We start from the raw sequence: 25,913 nt of genomic DNA, 5'->3' as shown, positions 1-25,913 counted from the left end.
GCTGCGACACACCCCACACCTCACTCTGGAACCCCTGAGCCCTGGGTCCTCCACCCCCCGACCCTGCCTTCCCAGACACACTCCCACTGGCCATTCCAAAGAGACTCGCCAAAAAATAGACATTTGAAAAAGTGCATCTGTTTATACTCCGTCTATCTGCATATTTCTTGAGATTATTACTTTTTTTTAAACCATAAAAAAGATTGCATATTGGCAATTTGTGAGAACACCGGGCGGCCGATTCCAGGGGGCGGCGCCAAGCGGTGCGAGCACTGAAGCAGGGGGGCCGGGAGGGGCAGGTGGTCCGGGCCGGAGGCCTGGGACCGGCCTGGGGCCTCTGTCCCTGGCGCCCTCTGCCTCCGCCTTCCCGGCTCCTCTGGGTCCCGCCCCCGGAAGCAGAGGCTGGATGGCTTTTTGGCGTGTGTCCACCCTGCCGGCTGGACCAAGGCGTGGCTGGGAGGGTGTGCGGGGACGCAGCAGAGCAAGCTGCTTTGTGACGGACCCCCCTCCGGGATAGCGGCCTCGCCCCGCCACGTCAAGGCTTTAAGCAGTTGCTAGGCTGACAGGCTGAGAATCGCCTGTTCTCGTGGGTTTGCGCTAACATCAAGCGTGGATATAGGTCGTATATTACATGGCTTTCCTTCTGCCTGGGCAGGAGAAGACTCTGCCGTGCTCGAGGTTTTGAAAGCCGCCCCGCCCCAGCCCCGCACCGGCCGCCAGGTCCTCCCGGGACGCCCCGGCGGACGGGGGTTGCCCAGGCCGCATGCAGCGCTGCCGGGCTGGGGCTGGGGCGCGGGGCTGCGAGCTGCTCCCTCCGCCCCGCCGCCCCTCCGCCCTCGCCCAGCCCGTGCAGACCGTCACTGGTTGTGCACGTCCTCCCTGCGGACGATCTTGTAGATGATCCAGTAGAACATGTTGAAGATGAGGAAGGCCATGGGGAAGCCGATGCGCGAGATCTTGTCGATCTTCTTGGCCCGCTGGATGAAGAGCTTCCGCATCTCCTCGGGCGTCTTGGAGGGCGCGGGCGGGGGGTTGGTGGCGGTGCTGTTGGCGCCCTTGACCGAGATGCCGTCCTTGGCCTGCAGGCAGGCGGGGCCCATCCCGTAGGCGGAGAAGTTGAAGCGGCCCTCCCCGGCCTCGTCCTCCTGGAACAGACGCAGCATGGGGCTCTGCGGAAGGTCAGCCGGACCGGGGCGCCCTCCCCGCCGGGCGCCCCCGCCGGCCCCTCTGCTGGCCCCCGCCGGCCCCCCGCCAGGCCTGCTGCGTCCTGGCGCCCGCGGTGAGGCCCTCGCGAGGGGCCCCGGCCTGCTGGCCAGATGCAGAGCGGGGGCCGTGGCGAGGCTTAGGTGTCTGTCCCGCCAAGCCCTGCCTGCTGGCCTGGGGCCTCCGTGGGGCAGGGCCGGTCTCCTACCCCTGGAAGTGGAGGACAGCACCCGCCTGCAGGGGTGACCGGGGAGGGGCACTCCCTGTTGGGAGCCGGGGACAGTGGGGGCAGCTCCCTGCCTCGCCTCTGCTGGCCTCCGCCTCCGCCCTCTGCTGGCCCCTGGCTCCCCAGCTCCCTGCAGACGGGGCGGCAGTGGCCGTGGCCCCACTGCAGCTCCCAGGGCCTCTCCCCGCCCGGCGGATGGGGCTGTGCTCCCGTGGGAAGGGGGTGCCCAGCAGGCACACCCCGGGGGGCGCCGCCACAGCTAAGTGACCCAAGAGCCGTGGCCTCGTGCCTGTGAGCTCTTTGGGGGCCGGCTCCCCAGGGCCTGGGCGGGACGCCCCGAGGCCCACGAGCCCGGCGTGCAGCTCCGGCCCGGGCTGTCCTCGCGGCCCGTGGCCCGGGTGCCCCGAGGGTCCGCGCGGTGCCGCGGTGGCCTGGACCCGTGGGCCCTGGGATGCAGGTGCCCCGGCCCGGCCCGGCCCGGCCTACCTTGTGATGCCGGCGCTTCCTCCGGAAGCGGAGCAGCTCCTTGTGCTGCCGGGACACGAAGTTGACGGCCGCGTACTCCAGCAGCGCCGAGAACACGAAGAGCAGGCACACGGCCATCCAGATGTCGATGGCCTTCACGTAGGACACCTGGGGGCACAGGCCAGAGTGGGTCGGCGGGCCCTCAGCCCAGGCCGGGCGGCCCTCACCCCCAGGCCCGGTGGCCCTCACCCCCAGGCCCGGGCGGCCCTCACCCCCAGGCCACGGGGGGCTCTCAGCCCAGGCACAGCTGGCCCTCACCCCCATGCCCCGGCGGTCCTCACCCCCAGGCCGTGGGGGGCCCTCACCCCCAGGCAGGGAGGGGGTCTTGGAGGGGCGAGGGACAGCGGGCAGGTGCCGGGCAGGGCCGTGGCTCATCAGTCAGCGAGCCCAGCTGGTGCAGGCTGCGGCAGGCCAGGAGTCCACCAGGCCGCCTGCGGGGAGGCCGCCCCTTCCGTCCTGCGTCAGGGCCACGGGAACCCGGGAACAATGGCAGAAGCCACTTTTCTCATCAAGCTGTTAACTAGCCGGAGCCTCGGTGACCCTGTGCGCATTTAAGAAAAGCAGCTGGACGTGGGAGCAGCAAAATCTGTGGCAAACGAAGCACCAAACCAGCTTTGACTGAGACGGCTCCCTGCGGCGCCAGCCAGGAGCGGCCCGCCCTGCAGCTGCGGTCAGGGGGCCCGGTCCCCCGCAGGCTTGGGTGAAGCAAGTGCCTCCAGCTGTCCGCCCCTCGGCCAAGGCCCCCTCCCCGGCCCCAGCCGCCGCTCGCGGAGCAGGGCCTCCTGTTCCTGCGCGTCCCGGGAAGGGGCTCTCCGGCGCCCCTCACTTAGCAGTGCGTTCTCAAGGGTCATCACGGTGTCACTTTCCTCAGTATTTCATTCTTTTTTATGTGCAAACGATACTCCGCAAGGCGGCACGTGGTGGCCGCATCTTGTTCCTCCATTTTGGGTTGATGGACGTTTGGGTTGTTTCCACCTTTCGGCCATTTTGAGTCATGCTGCCCTGCACACCCGTGTGACATGTGCTCTCATTGCCCCCGGGGCCTGGTGCTTTTAATTTGCCCCGTTCCCCTCCTCCCGGCCCCGGCTCCACGCGAGACTGGAAACCGGTGTCTCGCAAGCACGGTGAGCGCCCGTGCCCTGGCAGTCAGCGGGTCAGGCGGGCCGACTTGGAGCTTCGTTAAAGCCCGTTTCCTGAGAACTGTCACAATTTACCTGTTTAGTGGCTGCCCGAGACCTCGCTCACAGGCTCTTTATTTGGCTTGACTTGGAGCTGGCCAGATGTGAACAGGCTTTTCCTTGGAGCATTTGCTGAAAACAGTGCTCAGAAGTGTTGAGCACTGTATCAGCCGAGGCAGGAGATAGCAGCCGAGGCAAACCATTGGTTGATCAAAAAGCTTAGAAGAGAAAGCTGCAGAATGAGGTGCCCACAGGGGCTTTGGAAGGCTCCGCCATGTTCCCGGGGGCCCATGTGCATGGCCAGGTGAGGCCTGACTGGCTGGCGGGGTGGAGGGTAAGTGTGTGGCTTGGCTGAGCGTTGAGGTGGCACCCTGACATGCCGAGAGCCCCAGACCAGCGCTGGGAGATTTACAGGTTCTAGGCTTTTAAAGAAATCTCTGTCCATTTTTTAGCTACCCACTCAGATAAATGAACAGACTTAACTAACCCCAAACAGCAAAGAATACTGGCATTACAGAACTAGTTCAGAGGAGTTACTAAGCAAGAACATCAAATGAGGAGGCAGGAGAATCGTTACATTATGTAATATGTGTCCTTGCCAACAAAATACTATAAGCCATACAAAGAAATGGGGACAGAATGGCCTCCAGTGGACCGATGTTTGCGTACAGCAACATATGTTGAAATCCAAACTCTCACACGAGGGTATCTGGAGACCTTTAAGAGGTGATCAGGTGACGAGCGAAGAACCTCATGAACAGTATCGGTGCCTGTATAAAAAGAGGCCAGAGGCTGACCTACTTCTCTGACCGTCATGTGAGGATACAACAGCAAGCTGGCAGTTTTTAACTGGGAGAGGGCCCTTCCCAGGACCTGACCATGCTGGTATCCTGACATCAGATTTCCATTTTCCAGAACTGCGAGGAGTAGGTTTCAGTGGTCTGTGAGCCTCCCAGTGTATGGTACTTTGTTGGAGCAGCCTGGACTGACCAAGACTGGCCCACACGTAGGAAAAAAGGCAGTGGAAGGAAGCTACCAGGATGCGTGGCTTTGGGCTAAGTACTTTAACCAGCTATCTGATGTATTCAAAGACTAAAGGAAACCATGTCTAGACAACTGAGGAAAAGTATGAGAACCAAGTAGAGGAAGAGATAGGAATAATAATAATAATAATAATAGTAGAAGAAGAAGAAGGAGAAAAATCAAGTGTAAATCCTGGAGTTGAAAAGCAACTGAAATGAAAATTTCACTAGACAGTATCAACAGCATATTTGAACAGACAGAAGAAAGGACAAATAAACTTGAAGAGGAGTCAGTGAGCTTGAGGCTGTCCTACCCAAGAAACGGGATGAAGGGAAATGAACAGAACCTCGGAGGCAGGTGGGGACCACCAGGTGCACGAGCACCTGAAATGGGTGTCCCGATCACGTGGGATTTATCCTGGGGATGCAAAGTTGGTCGAACATGAAAGAAACAATCACCATGTGACTAGAACAGAGGACAAACATCACAGGCTCCTTTAAATAGATGCAGAAACGTCATTTGACAAAATATAGCACCTTTCATGATGAAAACACTCAACAACTAGGGATAGAAGGGATTTTCTCCTCTTGATAAAGGAAATCTAAGAAGAATCCACAGTCATTATCATGCTTAGTGGTGAAAACTGAACCCCTTTCCTATAAGATTAGGAATATGATAAAAAATGTCTGCTTTAATCATGACTATTTGACATTGTATTGGAATTTCTAGCCAGGGCAATTAGGCAAGAAAAACAGCTAAAAGGCATTCTGGTTGTAAAGAAAGTGAAGCTGTCTCTAAAGATGAGCTGGTCTATGTATCACAATCCTATTCCATACAATCCAAGACAGTTCTGAGGAAGGCATAAAAATCTATTGGAGCTAATGAGTTCAGCGAAACCGCAGAACCCTATATACAAGAAGTGACCTGCCCTCCTGTACACTAGGATGATCAAATTAAAAAACAGAATTAAACTATTTCATTTATAATAGCATAAAGTAGAATCATATATCGGAAATTAGCTTAACAAACTAAGTGCAAAACTCATAAGAAAACTAGATTTTGTTGAATGAAATTGAAGACGACCCCCATAAACAGGAAGGCAGCTTGTGTTCCTGGATTCGAGGACTTAATATTGTTCAGATGGCAGCACTCCCCACATACATCTAGTGATTGGTGCTAAGCTCATCTTAAAATTCATACTCATGATTATATGGAAATACAAGGACCCAGAATAGCCACAACAATCTTAAAATCAGAACAAACTTGAGGGACTCACACATCCCTATTTCAAAATCCTTACTACAAAGCTGTGGTAATCAAAACGGTGTGGTGCTGACATAAGGTTAGATACACAGATCACTGGAATAGGATTGTGATTCCAGAAATAAACCCAGACATCTATGGTCATTTGATGTTGGACGAGGCTGTCAATTCAATGGAGAAGAATTATTTTCTCTTCAGATGGTGCTGGGACAAATGGATGCCCCTGTGGAAGAGTGATATACCTCCCTTCCTCAGACCAAATGTAAAAATGAAATAGATGAAAAACGAAGAGCTAAGCCATAGAACTTTTGGGAAAAAATAGGTGTAAATATTCATGACCTTACACATTAAATATGAAAACAAAAGCACAAGCAGAAAAGGAAAAATAGATAAGTTAGACTTCACCAGAATTTTTCTGCATTAGAGACACAATGCAGTGTCAAGACAGCCAACAGAGAGGGAGAGAATATTTACAATCATATATGTGATGAGGGTGTGAAACCCACACAACACACAGCATTAGCAGAGCTGACCGTACAAAGAGAAATACCCAATTTAAAAGTGGGCAAACAATTTGAATAGACATTTCTGCCATGAAGACATAAAAACGCCCAACAAGCACGTGAAAAGGATGCTCAGCACTCGTGGAAGATAGCTCGGCAGCTCCTCCAAGAGTGAAGCATTTAGCTGCCATATAACCCAACAGTCCACTCCCAGGCCTGCACCGAGAGGTGAAGCTGTGGCCACACAAAGATGCGTGCAGGGATATTCATGGAGGCATCATCTAGGAGAGCCAAGAGTTCACCAGCGATGACTAAACAACGTGCTGTGTTCACACAGCAGGATACTGATACAAGAAGCAAGAAGTGCTGATCTAGAAGGCAAGGACCCTGGGAAACACTCAGACTGGATGCAGCCCGTCCGGTCTGTTTCCCTGAGCTGTCCAGAGAGGGGCGGTGGAGGCTGGCGGGAGGGGGCGACGAGCCGCGTGGGCTTCCCTTTCGTGCTGACACAGCGTGGTGGGATTTGGCAGTGGTGGGGTGCAGATTTGTGGCTACAGTAAGTGCCGTTGACTTCTGCGCTTTCCAAGCGTGACGGGACATAGCAGTGGGGCTGCACGCGTCTGTGCTCACGGCGAGCAGCCGAGGGGACAGTGAGTGGCCGAGGAGGACGAGGTGCCACCACTCACCGGCATGGAGCAGAACGCCGGGTGGCGGCGGGTGGATGAGCGCAGCGGGGGGTCGCATCTCACAGAGAAAGGGAAGGGCCAGCCGTGTAGGCCGTGGCCAGGCGACGGGCGGGCTGACCTGGCGGGGAGGGTGGCACCTGCCCGAGCCCTGGCTAACCCTGCCCCCTGCCCCCTGCCCCCTGATGACAGTGTTTGGGCAATAGGGGGAGTGTAAATAAAGGCCGGTCTGGGCCGATATCGTGGAGCTGATTCCAATTCTTACTGATTGTTTTAGATCGCCTGATAGTCTTTGCCTTTCGTGACTCCTTGTGATTTACCAGCAGTTGCTTTTCAGAAGGGCTGTCCCTGGGATGGCTCAGAGCTGAGCTGTCACTTCCGCAGCCTCCAGAGGACTCTGCCCTGTTACCCCCCGACTCCCCACACCCCCGCCCCCCCACCTGCAGACCTGCACAGTGACGCGGGGAGGGAGGCGCGTGGGCAGGGCTGGCAGGGCCAGTGCGGGCGGGGACAGCAGTGACAGCGGGGCCAGGTGCGGGGGGCAGGGTGGCCGCTCTACATTATTTCTGCCTTTCTGGGTGTAGCCAAAAGTTAGCTGCTGGCGGGGGGGTGTGTCTGTGTGTCCTGTGTGGACCCGGGAGGGGTGTGCTGAGCGTGGCCGGGCCAGGCCTCACGGGAGGAGGCAGAAGGGCGTGTGTGTTCTCGGGCACCGTGTCCGCCTTGGGGGCGAGCCGGGTGCTGGGAGGGCTGGCGCTAACAGAGAAGGGGCAGAACAGGCACCTGCTGCCGGGGGTGAGCGCGGACAGAGCGTGCGCCTAGGCCGAGCGGGCGGAGGGGGCGCATCTGCTGTCGCTGAGCTGGCGGAAGGGGGTGGGGGCATCACCGCACCTGACCTTGGACATGAGCTTCGCCCTCACAGTGTCACTGCTGCTGGGTGTGCAGAGCAGGGCTGTGTGGCCAGCGCCAGGGATGGCCGCCAGCCGGACCCCGGCCTGACCTCTGGGGACGTGGGGTGGGGTCCAGAGGGCTTCCCTGTGCCTGGACAGTGGGTGTGAGCCCTGTGGCCGCTGCTGGGGTCTAGAATCTTTGTGGGTGCTGGGGGCCCATGAAAACCCTGGGTGCTGAGGCTGGCGTGGCTCTCAAGGCAGCAGAAGACCGGCACACAGCGCTGCCTCTGCTGCTGCCGAGCGTCACCCCACTTCTGGCCCTGCCGGGGCCTCCTCACCTGTCCTGGATGTGTCCCGGGGAAGATGGCAGCTGCGAGGACCCCATGCTGAGTCCCATGGGTCCTGCCAAATCTCTGGGTGTGGCCCCAGGGGCCCCACCAGAATGCCCACCGCACACAGGGGCAGGGGCAGAGGGGTGCGTGGGGTGAGGCAGAGGGAGTGTGGCGTTGCTGAGGGAGGCCCCGCGGCCTGCCCATGGCGGGGTGGGCCAGAGAGCTGGGCCTCGCTAAGCAGTGGACACCCTGGGCTATGTGCAGGGCGCTGAGTGTCCCGCAGGCAGTGTCTCACCTTGGGCAGGGAGGCGCGGGACCCCGAGCTCTGGGTGGTCATGGTGAGCACGGTGGTGATGCCCAGGCCCACGCGGGCCGGCGCCGCGTCCATGTTGATCCAGAAGGAGATCCAGGAGAGGATGACGATGAGCAGGCTGGGGATGTACATCTGGATCAGGTAGTAGCCCATCTGCCGCTCCAGGTGGAAACGGGCCTCGATGCAGGTGAATTTACCTGCAAGACATGATGGCGAGCTGGCCAAGGCACGGGTCGCAGGGGCAGGCCGAGTCCGAAGGGTTGGGCATTGGGCTGGCCTGCCTCCTGCCCGGGCCTGTGACCTGGGGCGAGACTGTCCCATCGGGCCCCCCGGCGGGGCTCTGCCGGCGGTGCTGTGAGGCGCTGGTGGGTCCTGGGGCGCCCTCGCAGCTGTTCGGGCTCAGTGATGCCCCTGCTCCTTCAGCCCTGCCCCGAGGGCCCTTCGGGAGCCCCGTGGGGTCGTGGCTGGGGTGTGGCCAGGGGCGTGACCAGGGCGGGCCGGGCGGCGGCCCTGCCCCCTACCTGTGTTGTAGTGCTTGGTGCAGTATCTCAGGTCCTTCTCCTCCTTCAGGATGAACTGGGGCAGCGTCAGGCCATCCGCCACCTGCACGGCGCCCTGCTCCTGCCACTCGAAGATGAGGTCGTTCATGGTGTAGCCGACTGGGGGCAGAGCGGGGGTCAGGGCCGGGCTTGCTTTCCCTCAGGGGGGTGAAGGCCGGTCAGGGGCTCCCAGCGGCCTCCTCCCTGTGCGGCCGGCCCCGCCCCAGGCCACGTTGGTGTCCGAGCGCTTCGCTGGCCTCTCCTGCCCACCGGGCCGCCCTCTGGGGCTGACCCCGCCCATGGGGCCGGAGTGGGTCTGGCCAGGGGCGCTGCGGGACCCGCAACAAGTGACAGAAAGCTTCCCTGGGGCTCCCCGGGAGGGCGGCCAGAGCTGCCCCGGCCCTGCTGCCCAAGCGCACTGCCCGGTTTGTTTGTGCTTCAGCCGGTGAGGATCGGGCTGGCTTCTGAGTTGGCCGCAGAGACGTGCGCCTGCTGGCCTCTGCCCTGTGCAGGCCTCCTCCTCCCTCTCCTCTCCAGCAGGGGACTCCCCAGCCCGGCCCGTGCTGTCCCAAGCCCCCTCGTCTTCGCCCTCTCCCCTCCCTTCCCCTCTCTTGCCTCCTGAGTCTCTTCTCTGGGAGGCCACAGTCCACCTTGAAGGCTCACGGCCCAGGCCAGCCCTTTGTGTGAGCTGGGCAGGAGGCCCCCGACAGGACGCCTTGCGCGCTCTCCCCCCAGCTGGAGCGCAGCGTCCAGGGCACCCGGACCGGCCTCTCCAAAGCCGGGGCTCGTCACACAGGATGTGGGGGGTGTATCGCTACTGTTTTCTAGAAGCCACACCCCTGTACTGGGCGTCCTGAGAGCAGCAGCCTCGGGAACTCTCCAGCCCCGAGGGGTGGGGGTGGGGGGCTCATGCGAGGGACTCACAGCTCTCCAGCTGCATGATGCACGTCTGCACGTCCATGGGGAAATTCTTCAGGTCCATGGGGCAGGCGAGGGTCAGGGTGATCCTGGGAAGAGAAGGGGGCGCAGTGGTGGCCCCATATCCATTCTCGTTACCCTCAGAAACCAGCCAGCTAGGAGAGGCTGAGGCGCTGGGGGGGACTCTCCCTAAAAGACAGGTGTTTCTCAACGTTCAGGTATGTGAGCTCAGAGAGGATGGTCCCAAAGCCACAGCGTCCGAACTTCTGGGTTTCGTTGGGAACCTACCTTAGGAAGCTGCCCGGGCCGCGGGGCCCCTCCCTGCTCTGCAGGGCCCTCAGAGGGGGGCGTGGGAGAGCTTGGCTGGCGGCCTCGGGCAGCCCGCTGCACCTGCTGTGGCGGGGAGTGGCTGTGTACCCCTTCTCCGGTGGGCGTGTCCAGACACAGCTGGCTGCATCTGGGGGCTCCCGCCGAGTCAGCTGCAGGCAGTGGAGCGCCAGGTTCCTGGGGGAACTGTTTCTTTGGGGTGATTTCCCCCTTCCCTGTGCAAAGCAGCAGCCTCAGAACTGAGTGGGTACCCTCAACAGAATGGAGGTGCCCTCCCAGGGAAGGCTTTCGGGGCCTGGGAGCCCGAGCTCGCCCAGCAGGCTCTCCTCTGCCAGCTGGGAAGGGGCGCAGGGGAGGGCAGGACTCCTGTTGAGCCAGGCCACGGGCTGGGGGCTCAGTCAGGGCTCCAAGTCCCTGCCTGAAGCTGAGACCCGTGCTGGCATTCAGCACTGCTCCGTGGACAGCTCCAAAGGAGGGGCAGCCCCCCCACAGGTACCTGCCCCAACCAGAGACTCGTGAGCCCCCCCACCTTCCCTCAGCTCAGCCTCTGCATTGTGGCCCTGAACACCAGTGCAGGCCAGAGGGGGCAGGGAAGGGGTTGGAGGCAGGGGAGGGTGGAGGGAGACAGAGGGGGGTGGGAAGGGGAGGGGACAGGGAAGAGGGTGGGTGCAGAGGAGGGGAGGGCTGGAAGGGGGGAGGGGGCAGTGGGGGAGGGGAGCAAGGCGGGTGCTCCAGGCTGAATTTTGAAGACAAAGGCTCCCGAGGGGCAGCTGTCACACTGGGCTCCTCTCCTGGCGTCCTGCGACCTTGGGGCGGCCTCTTTCTGCTGGTGCCCTGTCCCCCCTGGTGCGGGGCTCAACTGGCGGGAGACTCCCTGCCCCGGTCCTGCCACCCCCCGCCACCCTGGGTGGCCCCCGTTCCTTAGGGCAGGGGGCGGGCTCGGGTTGCCCCTCTTCCTGCTGAGGGTCCCCGCGGGCCTCCCCCAGTGACTTCCGCCCTGTCGGCCTCTCCTAAGGGCAGGGCCGGCGAGCACCCCGTCCCCGGGCGCTGCAGGGAGGGCCACTCAGGACCAGCGTAGCCACCCGTCCGGCCGTCCGGCGGTCCCTCCGTCCACCCAGCCTCAGGCAGCAGGGAACGCTGCACCCCTTCCTGGCTCCGAGGGCGGCATATGCGCCCACAGAATGGAATTCAGGCTCAGCTGCCAGCCGGCTGCGGGAACCCGGGGTCCTCACCCTCTACTCTGCAACATGGGTGCTACGCCACTGGCCCGTGGGTCCGGGCGGCCAGGGGTCTGTGTGTGCCCCCGGTGCCCGCTGCTGGGCGCCGGCCATCTCCGTGCCTGGAGAGAAGAGCTGGGGTGCGTTGGGGGCATGCGCCCGGGTGAGGGGCCTGGAAGGGGCCCACCCAGTACCTGCCCACCCGGGGAGAGGACGGGCAGGCCTGAGGAGGGGCCCTGGGGGCGGCGGCCCAGCAGGCACCACCCGGGCCTGTGCCTCCGGCCTGCTGCTCGCTAAGAAGCTGGCGGGGCGGCCAGCCGGGCGGCCCCCCACCCCCAGGGCGCTGGCACGGCACGGGCACCCCGCCCTTGGGAGCTCGGGGCCGCGCCCCAGCCCCGGGTCTTCCCGCCAAGCGTCCGCCCGGGGCGCCTTCCGGGGTCCGAGTGACCCCGTCTCCGAGGTGCGTCCTCGCTGGCCCGGTACAAGGATCCCGTCCCGGGCATCTCGGGGTGCGCATCCTAGTGCGGGGGCGGCCCTCAGAGCTGGGTCTGCGGGTGTTGTAAGGCCGTGGGGTCCTCAGGCTGATCCCCCTCTCCTGGCCCCGCAGCCTTGGGCGGGTGTGCGGGGCGTCAGACAGGTGTGTGGGGCTTCGGGCGGGCGGGGGCGGCCAGGTGGGCGGGGCGCCGGCCAGGTGGGCGGGGCGTCGGGCCAAGGGGCGGGGCAGGGAGCGGGAGGGGGAAGCATGGGCCAGGGGGCCGGGCTTATGGGCAGGGGCAGGATGGGTGGGCGGGGCGTCTGGCGGGTGGGCGGGGCAGGGCAGGGGGCGGGGCGTCGGGCAGGCGGGCGGGGCAGGGCGGGTGGGCGGGGCAGGGCAGGGGGCGGGGCGTCGGGCAGGTGGACGGGGCAGGGCGGGTGGGCGGGGCAGGGCGGGTGGGCGGGGCGTCGGGCAGGCGGGCGGGGCAGGGCGGGTGGGCGGGGCAGGGCGGGTGGGCGGGGCAGGGCGGGTGGGCGGGGCAGGGCGGGTGGGCGGGGCAGGGCGGGTGGGCGGGGCAGGGCGGGTGGGCGGGGCAGGGCGGGTGGGCGGGGCAGGGCGGGTGGGCGGGGCAGGGCGGGTGGGCGGGGCGTCGGGCAGGTGGGCGGGGCGTCGGGCAGGTGCGGGCTCACCGGATGCTGTAGAGGACGTTGCCGTTGCGCGAGATGCGCAGCAGCTTGTTGTCGGTGGTGATCTCGTGGAAGTGCGCGCCCTTCTCGTTGGCGAAGAACAGGTCGGGCTTCCAGATGGAGTCCAGCATGGAGGGGTCCAGGTCCAGGGAGTCGTCGGGGTACTCGTTGTAGGCCAGCCGGGGGTCGTTCCACTGCTGCCGCAGGAAGATGTTCACGCGGTAGTCCTGCAGCCGCAGGGGGGGCGTCGGTCGGCGGAGGCGGGGGGCTGCTGCGGGGGCGCGTGCGGGGCGGGCGCGGGCTCCGCGGGCCCCTCCCGCCGGCCCCGGCGACCCCAGGCTCCGGGGAGAGTCCAGCCCCGCCCGAGCGAGTGAACGGCGTCCTTCCTTCCAAGAATCTTAAAAGTGAAGTTGAGACCCCCGTGGCCGTGTCCCCCCGTCCTCGGGCGCCTGGGCCCGGCTGAGCAGCCCCCACGGGCGTGCTGCCCATGGGGGGGCCTGTCCCCCCAGCGCCCGGCGCTGGCTTGGTCTCCTCATCTCTGCGCCCGGGCAGAGGGGGCAGCCGGGCAGCTTTGTGCCTTGGATTCGACATGGAACACGTGTGTTCACGTCGGCGTGCGAGCATGTGCGTGTGCCTGTCGTGCCCCTGGGCATGTGCGTGGTCTCTGGGTCTGCACAGATGTGTAGACTGTGCATGGGAGTGTGTTGTGTGTGCTCGTGTGTCTGTGAATTTCACAGCCCCGACTGCAGGGTGCATGTCAGGTCACAGGACAGTCCAGTGTGGACGCGGCACCTACGGGCTGCTCCGGCCTCAGCGTGGCGCGGGAGGCCTGTGGTTTGCTTTCCTGCACATGTGGTCGAGCCCTGCGGGGTCCTGCCTGCCCCAGGCCTGCCGAGCCCCCAGCAGGGTGACCGGGGGTCCCTGGAGGACTCTGCGCGTCTAGCGGGTGTGTCTGCAGCACCTGCACCAGGCGCCACGGGGCCAGCGTCCCCTCTAACGAGGGCCGGCGCTCCAGGAAGCCTGACTTAGACCCCATAGGGGGAGACAGGGGGCTGCCCCGGCCGGGGGGAGGGGCCGGGAGGGGCGGTTTGGACTCCAGCTGAATTTGAAGTGGGGCCGGATGCTCTTACATTTGCACTGTCACTGGTATTTAAAAATATTTTATTTTTTCTTATTATAAAAGTAAGTAAATGTTGATTTAAAACAATGTAAATGTGTATCACCTAAAAGGAGAAAGCTGGGACAGAACCAGAGGGTCTCTGCTGAGACCACTAACGGGACGTGGAGCCTGAGGTCTGGGGCACCCCCAACCCCGCTCTCTGGTGCTGGGCCCCCCTCCCTCCCCGGCGCCCCCTCCCTTCCCCACACCCGGCCCTCCCCCGCTCCCCTCAGCACTCCCAAGGGTTGTGGCCATTGATTTCTCCTCCTGGCTGGGAAGCCGTGGCAGGAACAGTCTGGAAGGATCGATGGGATCACTGTCGTGGCCGGGAGCCAAGGCCGCCTGCCGTGTTGGACACGCAAGGTGCATGTTCACATCAGGGTTGGGGAGCACGCAGGAGCCCCCGGGGCCGGGCAGGAGGGAGTTCCGAGCTGTCCCCAGCCCCCCCAGCTCCCTACCCCTCCTCGGAGACTGGAATGGGGTGGCCGCCTGCCTGTGACCGAGCCGGCACATGGGATGAGGCTGCCCTGGGCCCGGCCCGGCCTCGGAGTCTCGGGCAGGGTCTCCTTCCTGGCCGGCTGCTCCACTCAGCCTCGTGCCGGGAGGTTGGTGGGAGGTGTCAGAGAGCAGGGTGCTGGGAGCAGGGCGTGTCTCCACAGGCCCTCCGGGGGCAGGCGAGGCCAGGCTCACCACGGGGCTCGCCAGGTGCCATCAGCTGCTCCTGCTGGCTCCGGTTACCTGCAGGCCGCTGTGACCTGCCAACACCTGGGCCTCCATGCCACCTCCACGCCCCAGCCCCCTGCAGCCCGCCCTCTTGCTCTCTCTCGGCTTGGAGATGGCTTCCTGGGGGCGCGGGGTCTGGGGAAGCCCTAGGAGGCGGGCTTGGAGCCACCTGTCATGGACCCTCCTCTGAGGTCGCGTCTGGGAGGCCACTGTGCTGAGCTGTCAGAGCAGCGTGTGAGCCGAGATCGGGCGGGCGTGATGACGTGCCGGGAGAGACCTGGGCTCTGGGGCCAGCCCGTCCCCACGTGGGCGCCAGCTACGTGGCTGACCAGGTGGGACAGCAGCGTCCAGGAGGCCGGGCAGTGCCTCTTCACTGGCCGTGTGCAGAAGCCTGTTTCCAGCTGCCCTCACGTGCTTTGCAGATGTTGCTGCTCCGAAATAGCCCATGTGGCTATTTGACCTGTCTTGGGCCTGTCAGGGGTGACGTGGGGCCTGCCGTCTCCAGGGGCGCTGTGGCCTGCAGGTGACACGTGGAGCCCGCCCCCGGGGGGCAGAGGTGGAGGGGCAGGCGGGGGGAGTCCCAGCCCCACTCCGCTCAACCGGAACAGCTGCCTCAGGGTTGAGCAAAGCACTTCTGAGAATCTCCGGCTGGGCAGGCCCCATGCGTGCACAGGCTCGGGAGAGGAGCCCGTTTGTGGGGGTCGGGGGTTCCGTGGTAAGGGGCAGGGCCCCATCCTGGGCTGGGAGGCGGAGCTGCTGGGCTCCAGGTGCGGGCAGGCTCCCCCCACAGTGCTGGGCAGCCACATGCCAGGCATGTGGTCAGCAGTGCGGGCGGCCCTGGACGCAGAGATGTGGAGGGAGATGCATCTGTGCTCTCCATCGGAAGCAGACTGGACCCAGCATGGCCCCCCGTGTCAGCTGCTGCCCGGGAGGTGGGCCCAGGATGCTGGCGGCTGGGTGGAGGCCCCAATGGACGTTGCTGAGGCCGTGGTCAAGGAGGAGGCAGGGGCCGGCGTGGTTGCTGGGGGTGTCCAGATGCCCCTGGAGGCCCCTCACGTGGAGGGCAGGTGTCGGGTGACGGGAGAAGGTGGGAAGATGGGCTTAAGGGGCGTCCGGCCACCTGAACTCTTGGCTCCGCTCGACACCCTGACCCAGAAGCTGTCGGACAAGGGGCACGTGGCCCCGGCGTGGTGGCTGTTGTGTGTCTTGAGCTTCCAGCCCCAAAGGGGTGGGTGCCCCCTTGGTTTGGCTGTCCCCCCCGACACACCCTGATGACATAGCCCGACCTCCGCTGTCCTCTTTCTTGGGGGCGCAGGGCGTGCCTGTCTGTGGGGGTCTCTCCAGGCCGAGGGCCGCCTGAGCACAGCCCCACGCCTTCAGAGGATGGAGACGCCAGTGTCCATCGATCTGGGCATGGGGTGTTGGTGGCTGCTGGCGGCGTTGCCTTCCTGGGCTGGACCAGAGCCTAAGGCCATGCGGGGGCTGTGGGGCTGGAGGGGGCCACGTGGGGCCACGCGGGACCATGGAGGACCCTGGCGAGGGTGGGAAGGATAAATGAAGAAACTCCTGGAGGCGCCCCCATGCCATGTGTCCTGCGCAGCGGCTCAGTTGCAGGCCTGGGACCGCATCCCCGAGGCACTGACCACAGTTGAGCTGCAGCTCCAGCCTGGTCCTGATGCCCGGTCGGGGTCTGTCCATGCACCTTTGTGTCCATGGGTGTGGATTGTTGTCTGACGGGGGTCACCATGCACCAGGGCCAGTGTGCCCTGAGCCAGGCCTCCCCACCCCGCAGGAGAGGCCAGAGCACCTAGGAGTGGAACATCAGACACAGACACACGGACACACACACACGGACACACAGATACACACAGACACACACACGGACACACAGACAGACACACACAGACACACACAGACACACGGACACACAGACACACACAGACGCCAGACACACACAGAGACACACAGACACAGAGATACACAGTGACACAGACAGACAGACATACACAGGTGTGCAGATACAGAGACACACAGCGATGGCAGAAACACAAATACACAGACACACAAACACAGACATGCCCCCGTTTCCATGGCTCCACAGGACTCGGCTGTGGTCATGCCCATGTACACACTCACATATGCAGCACACATGAATCAACACACCTGTGCTCGCACACTGACACATCTGGAAACGCTCACACCCTGTCCGCATGTGCCCACACACACACACACACACACACACAGGTGCTGTGCTGAGGGGTGTGCCCTCTGTGGGCACCACCACGGACACCACCAGCTACGCAGAGAGAACACACATGCACATCCAGCCGCAGCCTCCCCGCCACATGCAGTGCACACACAGTACACACGCACACCCAGCCACACGCTCGTGGCACTCACACCATGGCACGGTGCCTATGCTTCTCTGCTCACAGCTGTTGACTTGGTCTAAACCTCGTGTCCACGCGCCTCTGCGGGAGTTTGTGCTGCCCCCGCACATGCACGTGCACACAGACTTGCAGGCGTGGCCTGCACACCCGCGTATGCTCACAAGCACGTGTGTCTCGGCCGCGGGGTCCCGAGAGGAGACGGGTGGGGGTGCCCGCGCGGGGCGGACTTGCTCCACGCTGGTTCTGGGGCCACGTCCGTCCACGCTGGGCTTCGCGGTCCCCTGTCACCATAGATGGCCTCTCCAAGGCAATTTCCTGCAATTTCTTCCACCGCTGAGATTTTGGGGTCCCCCTGAGTCATCTGGAGGTTACGCGCATCCCCATGGAGCCCAGTGCCACGCCCGGTGGATGAGCAAGCAGGGACGGCCCCTGTTTTGGGCGAACTTAGCAGCCAGACACCACGTGTTGGGGGCTGCCCGCGCCCCTGTCTGCGCCCTCACTGGCCCCCGCTGGCCACTGCCCCTCCGGGGGCGTGGAGCTGGTGTTGGGGTTTGCTCTGGGCCCTGCCAGAGGTGGTGGTGCTTGGGGTGCGGCTCCGCCCTCTGTGGGCGTCTGGCCCTGGTCCCCGGCTCCAGGATGCGCGTGCCGGGCTCTGGGGCCCCGAGCAGGGATGTGGTGTCTGGCTGTCAGGGTGGCCGCTGAGGCCCCGTCCTCTGGACGAGCCAGAGGGCGAGTCTGGAAGGCGGGAGACACACGACTGGGGGCCACGGGTCCTCGCTGCGCACTGAGCTCCGTCTGTGTAGCTGCCGGAAATGGTCACCCGGCCTGGGCGCTGCCCCGTCCCCATCTACAGAGGACGCCGCTGCCTGGGGCCGCCTCCCAGGGGGAGCCCGGCGGGGCCAAGCCCTGTCTTCGGGGCAGGTGCTTCTCCTCCTCAGCAGCAGGGAAGGCAGGCGAGGTGGCCCCAGAGAGGCCGGGGCCAGCGCCGGGCCAGGGGCTCCAGCATCCACCGGAAACACAAGGGCCTCGGCTGACCTCCCTGCGGCGAGCGCTTCCCTGCACGCGTCCTCACCCACGACCTCGGCTGTGCCACGCAGGGTCACAGGCCGGGACCCAGGCCAGAGGCTCGTGGGCTGCGGCTCCCCCCACAGGCCCCGCTGGCCACTCGGCGGCGACGCCCGTCCTTACAGGAAGGAGCCCGTGTCAGGCGGGGGCCCGGCCGGCCCCTCCGGAGACCGGGCAGGGCAGAGACGCACCCGTGGCCTCAGCGCCGCCCCTGACGTTTTGGGGTCTGGATGCGGGACCCGTCATTCAGCAAAAAGTGGATGGCACCTGTCCCCCAGGGTGAGCCGCGCCGCCTGGCCCGGGCAGGGGCAGGGACTGGGCGCCCCCGGGCGGGGCCGCTGTGAGCAGGGCCGGCTGCTCTGTCCCCGCAGCCCCAGAGCCTCCCTTCTCCACAGAGGCCGGTCACTCCCGCCAGCACCCTCCACAGCTGCTTTCAGGCACCGAGAGCTAAACCCTTAACGTATCTCACGTTTATTTGCAATCACTCATCTCACGCTCCCGCGGCAATTTGAAAAATGTAGCAACAACAGAAGCAGAAAACAGGAGCTTCCCGGGAGGCCGCGGCCCGGGCAGCCGCGGGGGCGATGGTCTCTGCTTCTCTCTCTACCTAGCGCCGCGCTGGGTCTTAATGGCCCCGCGCGGGGCTGCTGGACGCCGCCATGGCAGGAGGCCCGAGACCCCCGCCGCGGTCCCCCCGCCAGCCCGTCGCCCGCCCCGGCAGCCCCTCGGAACAGGCGGCTGCCCCACGACCCCGGGGCGGGCCTCCCCCAGGTCACCACCACGGCGCAGCCTGAACGCCCCGGCCGCGCGGGGTCCGGCCTCCGCGCACTCACCATGGTTGTCTCTGCGATGGAGCCGAAGCTGTTGATGAAGATGTTGCAGCTGACGTTCACCGGGGGACCTGCCGGCGGGGAGGGGCCGCTGAGTGCGCCGCAGGCCCAGCCTGGGGCGGCCCCTTCCTGGGTGCGGGAGGGTGCCCGGGCCAGGGCGGCCCTGTGTGCCCCCACCCCGCCGGGCCCCCACCCATCTCAAGGCCGGGGGCGCGCAGGCCCAGGCACGGAGCCCTCGGTGGCTCATCACCCTCCGCAGGGCCGGAGCCCGCTGGCCCCGCCGGCCGCCAGGTGTCCGCGCGGCTCCGGCACTCGGAGGCCATCTGGGCACCCGCCAGGAACGGCGAGTTCTTTGCCTTGAACTCCTGAGCCGAGCGCGGTTGCCTGGGAGGGCGCCGGGGCCGGCGGCGGGGGTCTGGGGTCTGGGGCCCTTATGCGCCTTCCAGGCAGCGTCTCCAGTCCCGCCCCAAGGAGAAGGGAGTGTGGGAGTCTCTTGGGGGGACCTCCGTGCCCTGTTGTCATGACGGTGGTCCCGTCATCCTTTGGGAGTCTGGCGGGATCTGCTGTTGTGCGGCGCTGGCCGCCCCGCCTGCCCCACCCCCGGGCCGGGGGAAGCCTCTGCCCTCACCTTACGCAGCAGATGGCCGGACAGGCCAGCGTGACCTGGTAGTAAGCGCTCGGGGTGGGGGGTCCCCCATCTGCTCCCAGAGCTGGGCGCGCGAGCTCACGGCTGCTGCCGTGGTTTGGGAGGAGGTTTGGAGAGAGGAGGGTCACGGTCAAGGTGGGGGGAGGCCGTGAGATTCCGGCTTCGGGGAGCTGAGCGGAGGGCAGTGGCGCCCTGGAGGGCGGGGTGTGCAGAGGGCGGGGCGGAGGTGTGGGGGGCGTCGGAGGAGCCCACATGACACGGTGGTCTTGAACTGACCTTGAGGACTGAGGGGATAGCAACCCGGGAGGGTTGCAGGGAGCATCTCCTGCTGGTCCCGGGAGCCCCAGGCCGGAGGGGCAGCATGTGTTTGAGGACCCCCTGGACCCCTGGGCCCCCAAGCAGAGGGCCGGGACCCCAGCCCGAGCTTCCGGGTGTGGGAGGGAGGCAGAGGCGCTGACCCCCTGCCCACGGCGCCGGCCCCTCCTGAGTCAGCCCTGGCTCTCGCCCATCTGGGCACACGCCTGGCTTGGGCAGCTGCAGCCGGAGGGCCTGGCCCAGCCAGCTCGCAGGTCTTCCTCTGGGGGCCCAGCCCTGGCTTGCAGCCCTGGGCCTGCACCTCAGGCAGCCAGACCCTTCTCTGGGTCACGGCATGTGGGGCGCCTGGAGGGAGGCGCTCCCTGGGGACACTGTCTACGGGCCTCGCTCCTGGGTTCCAGGCCTGGGCTCGCCTGCAAGGCCCCTCCCAGGACCTTCCCGAGCTGCCTGCTCTCCTGGAGGGTCCCCGGAGGAGGCCTGGCGGCGGAGACCTGCCCTGCAGCCCAGGGCCGCCGTTGTCTGCCAGCTCCCTGGGGGCCCTGCCCTCTGGGCCGGGCTAGGGGCCAGCGCCCTGGACACCGCCGCGGGCCTTCTTGGGCAGCGCCTTCCCAGCAGCGCCCCGTTCCCACTCCTGCTCTGCCGCCTCCCGCTCTGCCCGGCTCCTTCCACGCGGCTCAGGCCCGGGGCTCCCCCTCGCGTTCCCAGGCCCGCTCTGTGGTCTCCTTTGCCTCCTAAAGGTAAGACGCCCTGAGTTACTGCAGGCCCCGGAGGGTCAGAGCCCCGAGGCTGCCGGGCGGTGCCGTAGCTCCCAGAGGAGCTGGGTCCTGATTTGCGGGTGCAGGAGGGCGCTGCCGGGAGGCCCTGGGGGCGCGGTTCACTGAGCTAAATCTGAAACTAAATTATCCTGGAGAAAATCACAGTGCGACGCCTTCGGTGGCGGGTGGTGCACAGATTCCATGAAATATTAAAGTTTAATTTTGACCGCGGCGGCGTCCGTGCTGGTGCACCCCCGGCCTGGAGGCCCGGAGAGCTCTGGGGGCAGCCGGCCCGAAGGACGGTCACTCCGTGGGGCACACTGAGGCCGGACACTTGGGGGTCCTCAGGCCAGTGGGGACCAGACCCCCCTTGATGCCCCGTCCTGCCTTCCCTGCCACACAGCCGTGCGCTCCGGCCCCCACCCCTGCCCTGCAGAATGTCCGGCCGGGCCCCCGGCCCAGCAGGCCCCTTCGGGGGGCTCCTGGGCCACGCGGCCCCCGTGTGCAGGGTCACAGGGCTGCGCTGCTTGCCCTCCTGGGTGCCCTGGCTTGAGGGGGCCTTGGGTGGGGCTGCGTTGGTGCGGGGGAAGGGTGAGGGGCTGGTCGGTGGGGCTCGGGCAGCCTGGCCGCCTGCTCGTGGGCCCAGGGCGGGCGCATGCGGGGTGCCTGGATGTGGCTGTCCGGGGCGCTCTCCTGTGGTTTAACCCACACGCTGGCCGGGTTGTGGCAGCACAGTTGGGTTGGATTCCCAAGCTTTGTGGGGTCCGGGGGCCAGTGGGACGGTCATGCCGGGGCAGCTGCGGGGGAGGGGGGGGCCGGGCTCCTGCCTGCCACCTGCCGCAGCGCCGCTCCCCTCTCCTGTGCCCGGGCAGGGCTGGACGGACATTTTCTCTACCTTTGAAGTTGGGCCTGATCCTGGCGTCGTATCCGGACGTCCTCCCCATCAGCTTGTCCAGGAAATCCGAGGGGGACATGGCCTTGGGCGTGGAGCGGGCAGCGTCGGCCTCCTTAGAAGCGGCCAGGCTGGGAGAGAGAGGAAGGTGGAGGGTGACTCTCCCTGCACGGTCCCAGCCTGGGCGTGTCCTGATGTATGTTGGCTGCAGCTCAGCCCACCTTGCCCCCAAGTTCGGGGCTTCCTATGAGGTCGGGGCCTTGAGGTGCAGTGAGCGTGGCCCCTGCAAGCGCGACCCCCAAGCCCCCGGGGCCCTCACAGGCGGTCTTTTTGAGGCGCCCAGCACACTCAGGCCGAGCAGCGCCTGCTAAGTGGCTCCGGTGCCTGCCCCTGCAGGGGGTGCTGAGCCCAGCAAGCAGCTGGGCGTCAGTGCGGGGCCGCCTCGGCAGAGCAGCCCCATCCTGGCCCTGACACCGCAGGCCACCCTGGGCGACGCCCGCTGACCTGCAGGGGCACAGAAACTTCCGTCTCTCAGCACATCCACAGCCCCCAGAGCGCCCGGCCCCAGTGCCCCGTCAGCTGTCCTCACGCTTCTCCCTTGTCACCGATGCCAGCCCCACGGCAGCCGCCCCTGCACCCCAATGTCCCCCCTCACTTGGGAAGTGTCCCCGCACCTCCCCCTCCGGGCCCTCTGCAGTCTGGCCCCTGCAGAGGCTTGAGCCAGTGACGTCGGGCAGAAGGTAGCCTCAGCCGAGGAGGAGCGGCACCAGGACAAGCACAGATGGGCACGTGCAGGGCTGAGGGCGTGACCGCCGCCCCCACTTCACTGCGCGCCTGCCCGGCCCCTGCACGACCCCGAGTCCGGGCGAGGCTCCAGGGGAGGCTCAGACAGAGCCCACAGCAGGCTTGAAGCTCTCTCTGGAGGCGGCTCCCCACGGCCTCCCGGGGACAGAGGCCTGCAAGCGCCGAGGGATGCTCTGCCCCCGGTTGCCTGTCTCATGACTCAGACTCAGCGGGAGAATCCAGGAGCTCTGGGGGCCGTAAAGTGCGGGCCTGGTGCAGCCTGAAGCCTGCTCGTGCGCACGCCTCAGCGTGTGGGTCCATTCCAGTCCAGAGCTTCCAGCCTTGCCCCTGTGGCAGCGCCTCCATGACAGCACCACGCTGAGGTGACGCCCAGGTGGCCTGCTTGAGGTCCTGGCGCAGGGCAGCACCTGGCCAGCACCCCAGAGCCGGTCCGGCAGCAGCTCCTTGTTGAGGGAGACACTCCAGAAAGGTGGGGACAGGGGTGACCCCTTCTTGGCTACTATTAAATCACCTCTCAGAATTTCCCCGTAGTTACTATTCTAGGGGTCAGGGATGGTTTAATAGACACAGATCAATCCCTATAACACACCACGGCAACACTAAGAAAGGGTAGAAGTCACAGGGTACACACCAGGCCGCCGGGGGGTTGTCTGCGACCTAGAGCCCCACGTAGGGTAGAAGCAGCAGGTTAGGTGGGCTAGGAGGGGCCCCTCAATAGGACAAAGGTTGTGCATGACAAACCCCAGGTCACTATTATATGGACCGGTGGAAAACTGAAATCTTTCCCTGCAAAACCAGGAACAAGGCAAAGGATGCCCGTGTCACTTCTTCTGCCTAATCAAGTATTAGCCGTCTTGCCTAGCCAGTCAAAAGCATGAAGTTAAAGGAATCCAATTGAAAAAGATTTGCAGACAATATATTACATGTAGAAAGTCCTAAATATCAAAAAACTGTTAGAAAAAAATAACTGAATATAGTAAAGTGGGAAGATACATTATCGACATACAAGTGTGTTGCATTTTTATATGCAAATAATGAGTGAGAAGAAAAAGAAACTAAGAAAATAATTCCATTCACAATCACATGAAAAAGAATTAAATACATGGGAATCAATCTCACTAAGGAGGTGAAGGATTTATACAACATAAACTACGGGACATTATTAAAAGATAAAGAACAAAAAATAGAGATGTTCTTCTCGCCATGTTCATGGAAGGAGCATCGATATAGTCAAAATGACTCTATTACGAAAAACCATGTGTGGATTTGATGTAATCCCCATTCAAATTTCAAATATATTCTTCAATAAATTGACCAAAAATCAGTAAAATTTATACGGAACCATAAAGACTGTACATAGCTAAAGTCGTCCCCAGAAAAAAAAGAAAAATGGAGATACTGTGTTTCTTGATTTTAAATTCTATGATAAAGCAACACTAATTAAAACAAAGTGGCAGTGGGCAGCGCTCCGGCCACCTGTGACTGTGCACGTGCCTTTTTCTCTCTCTCCTTTTCCTAGTAACCCTGTCCTTTCAGAGTGTAAAAGAACAACAGTGGGCCTCCCCGGTGGCGCAGCGGTTGAGCTCTGGGCTGCGAAGCTGCCCGCAGCCTCTGCAGCGCCGGTTCGATCCCCGGCCACCGGCGAGGGTCCCACATGGCGTGCAGACCTCTCCTGCCGCCCGCTGCTCCCCTCAGCAGTGTCCTTCGGTCCTTCTGCCTGTTCTGCTCTCCGCTCTGGCTCTGGTGGATTCTCTCACCCTCCCGCGCTTCTGACTGTACCCAGTGCTTGCATAAATAAATAAATCTTTAAAAAAAAAAAAAAAGGGAAAGAAAAACAACAACTAAAAAACCCCAAACAATATGGCGTTGGAATAAAACTAGACACAAGATCAATGGGGCAGAGTTGAAAGCCCAGAATGAGCCCGTGCATGTACAATACTAGTTAATGACTGAGGCGTGAGGTCTACGCCACGGAGAAAGCGGAGTCTTTGGTAACAAGTGGAGCTGGGACTACTGGACGCCACATGTGAAAGAATGAAGCTGGGTCACTCTCTAATTCCACACACAAACGTAAATTCAAACTGGATTAAAGATTTAAAAAGAAGACCCAAAACAATAAAATACATGGACGGAAACACTGGTGCCCGCGTGGACACGCCACGGCGTCAAAGTAACGCCCCACAGCAAGGGGAATAAAAGCAAAAACAAACAAGTGGGATCGTCTCACATGTAAAAGCTTTTCCACAGAGAAAGAAAATATTAGCAGATTGAAAAGATCGACTGATTAAAAGAAGCTTTTTATGCATCACACGTCCACGGCACACAGCGAGCACGTCCAGCCCGACAGAAGGGGAGGCAGCCCAACCGGACAGACAGCAGGGTCCGAGTGGACAGTCCACCAAAGACGAGGCCAGGAGGCCAACAGCCCAGAAAAAAATGCTGACTCTCGCTTCTAGCAAGGGACAGCCGGTCGCCACCATGGTGAGATGCCACCTCACCACTTCAGGACGGAAACTCAGGGGTGCCGTGAGGAAGGAGCCATGTGGTGGGAGGGGGAGCTGGTGCGGCCCCTGGGGTCCTGGATGGCCGCGGGGCTCCCATGGTTGGGGTCTGGCCAAGGGACATCAGCTTCAGCTAGAGCCCGTGCCCACGTGGTCACTGCAGCGCCGCGTACAGCAGCTGGACGTGGACGCAGCCGCCTCACCTCACAGTGTGGAACTGGCTCCGGCCAAATCAGGGGGATGGGATCGTGGCTGCTGATGGTCAGGCACCCCGCGGGGGCCAGGACCTCCCCCAGGGGGCCAGCACCCTGCAGGTGGACGGGCATGAGTGTTACCTGTGCTCTTTGACTTGCACAAAAGGAAGAGCCGCTGCTTCTCTGTTTTCAGAGAAGTGGAGCTCGGCGGGGATGGTGGTTTGCGGCGCACCCCGGGGCCCCTCACGGGAGGGCTTGGGTGCGGCCTGGGCAGCATCCAGATGTGCTGGGAGGCTGGTCCTGCTTGCGTCTGCCCATAGCTCTGCTCGTCTGTGGCTGAGAACAGGCTGCTGTAGGGAGACTCTGAGGGGAATTCGGGCGTGCCGAGGGCCCCAAGCTGGCAGGGAGGGGCTGGCCAGCCCCGGCGCCAGGGTGGGGGCTGCAGCACAGGCCGCCGGGTCCTGAGGGCTCTCCCAGGCTTCTTGCCTTCCTGCCCTGCGCCCCCAGCTCTCGGGGCGTGCTGGTGCCTGGAACACTGTGGACGCGCCATCTGACTGCATGGATCCAGAGCACTGGCTGACCTGGGCTGTGAGGGGGCGTGGGTGGGAGCTTCTGGAGGCTTCTCTGCATCGCCCCCCACCCCCAGCAGCAGCGCCTGGTGGACAGGTGGCTCTGGCCACTCCCTGGCGTAGCCAGTAACCACTAAATTAATAGCATCACTTTGGCCTTTCAATCCATAGGATTAAGATCCTCTGATGTAACGGAGGAGTCGGTGCCCAGGTGGACACCGTCCAGCCAGGCATCCTCCCGGCTGGCCGGCTGCCTCGACAGGGCTCTCTCCACCCTCCGGCGAGGAGCATTTCCTCTGGCGATGAAAGTAATGAGTGCACACTGGAAAAGTACAGCCGGTCCACAGGGCGAGGAGGCCCACCTGGAAATCCTCTTAACTATTTCTTTGAGTTTCTGACGCTTTCCACGGGGCCCGTGGCGGAGCTGACAGGACGGGGGAGCTCGGGGTCCCCAAGTCCCTTGCACCTCACATCACGTTTTGCCCAAATCAAGATTCTTATTTCTTTGGCTCGTGTAGGGTAGGAGAGAAGGTGCCAGGCTGCCCCCTCCCGCCGTCAGCGTTGACGAGGGATCCCTGCGGCCCTGCACGCGTGGCTGAGGGCGGCACCTGGAGTGGGTGTGGGCAGCGTAGGTGGGCGCACCTGGGCTGGGACTGGCTTATAGGGGTGGCGTCACGGAGACGTCAGCGGAACGGAGCCAGCAGAAGAGGGGACTAAGAGCAGCAACACAGCAGGGGAGCAGCGGGCGCCGTGAGAGACCCCGAGAGCCCAG

At 63.5% G+C, this 25,913-nt stretch overlaps 1 protein-coding gene across 2 annotated transcripts in view; it reads right to left on the bottom strand.

Annotated features, from left to right (window-relative positions):
• Nucleotides 1-857: 857 nt before the first annotated feature.
• The window catches only part of GLRA1 (glycine receptor alpha 1), a gene marked incomplete at both ends in the record, with an annotated part of 33,304 nt that continues 8,248 nt past the window's right edge, over nt 858-25,913 (bottom strand). Inside the window, 8 exons of one of the 2 annotated variants that reach the window (XM_084242854.1) lie at nt 858-1,169; nt 1,916-2,062; nt 8,119-8,333; nt 8,658-8,795; nt 9,600-9,682; nt 12,302-12,525; nt 18,469-18,536; nt 21,077-21,204. In XM_084242854.1, coding sequence (XP_084098980.1) covers nt 858-1,169; nt 1,916-2,062; nt 8,119-8,333; nt 8,658-8,795; nt 9,600-9,682; nt 12,302-12,525; nt 18,469-18,536; nt 21,077-21,204 — 1,315 coding nt within the window. The remainder of the gene's footprint in view (nt 1,170-1,915; nt 2,063-8,118; nt 8,334-8,657; nt 8,796-9,599; nt 9,683-12,301; nt 12,526-18,468; nt 18,537-21,076; nt 21,205-25,913) is intronic. The other variant, XM_084242855.1, reaches the window with a different exon arrangement.

This window comes from Talpa europaea, assembly GCF_964194135.1.
Source record: "Talpa europaea genome assembly, chromosome: 9".
In the NCBI taxonomy this organism is placed as follows: Eukaryota; Metazoa; Chordata; class Mammalia; order Eulipotyphla; family Talpidae; genus Talpa; species Talpa europaea.
This window is presented reverse-complemented; position numbering and strand designations above follow the sequence as displayed.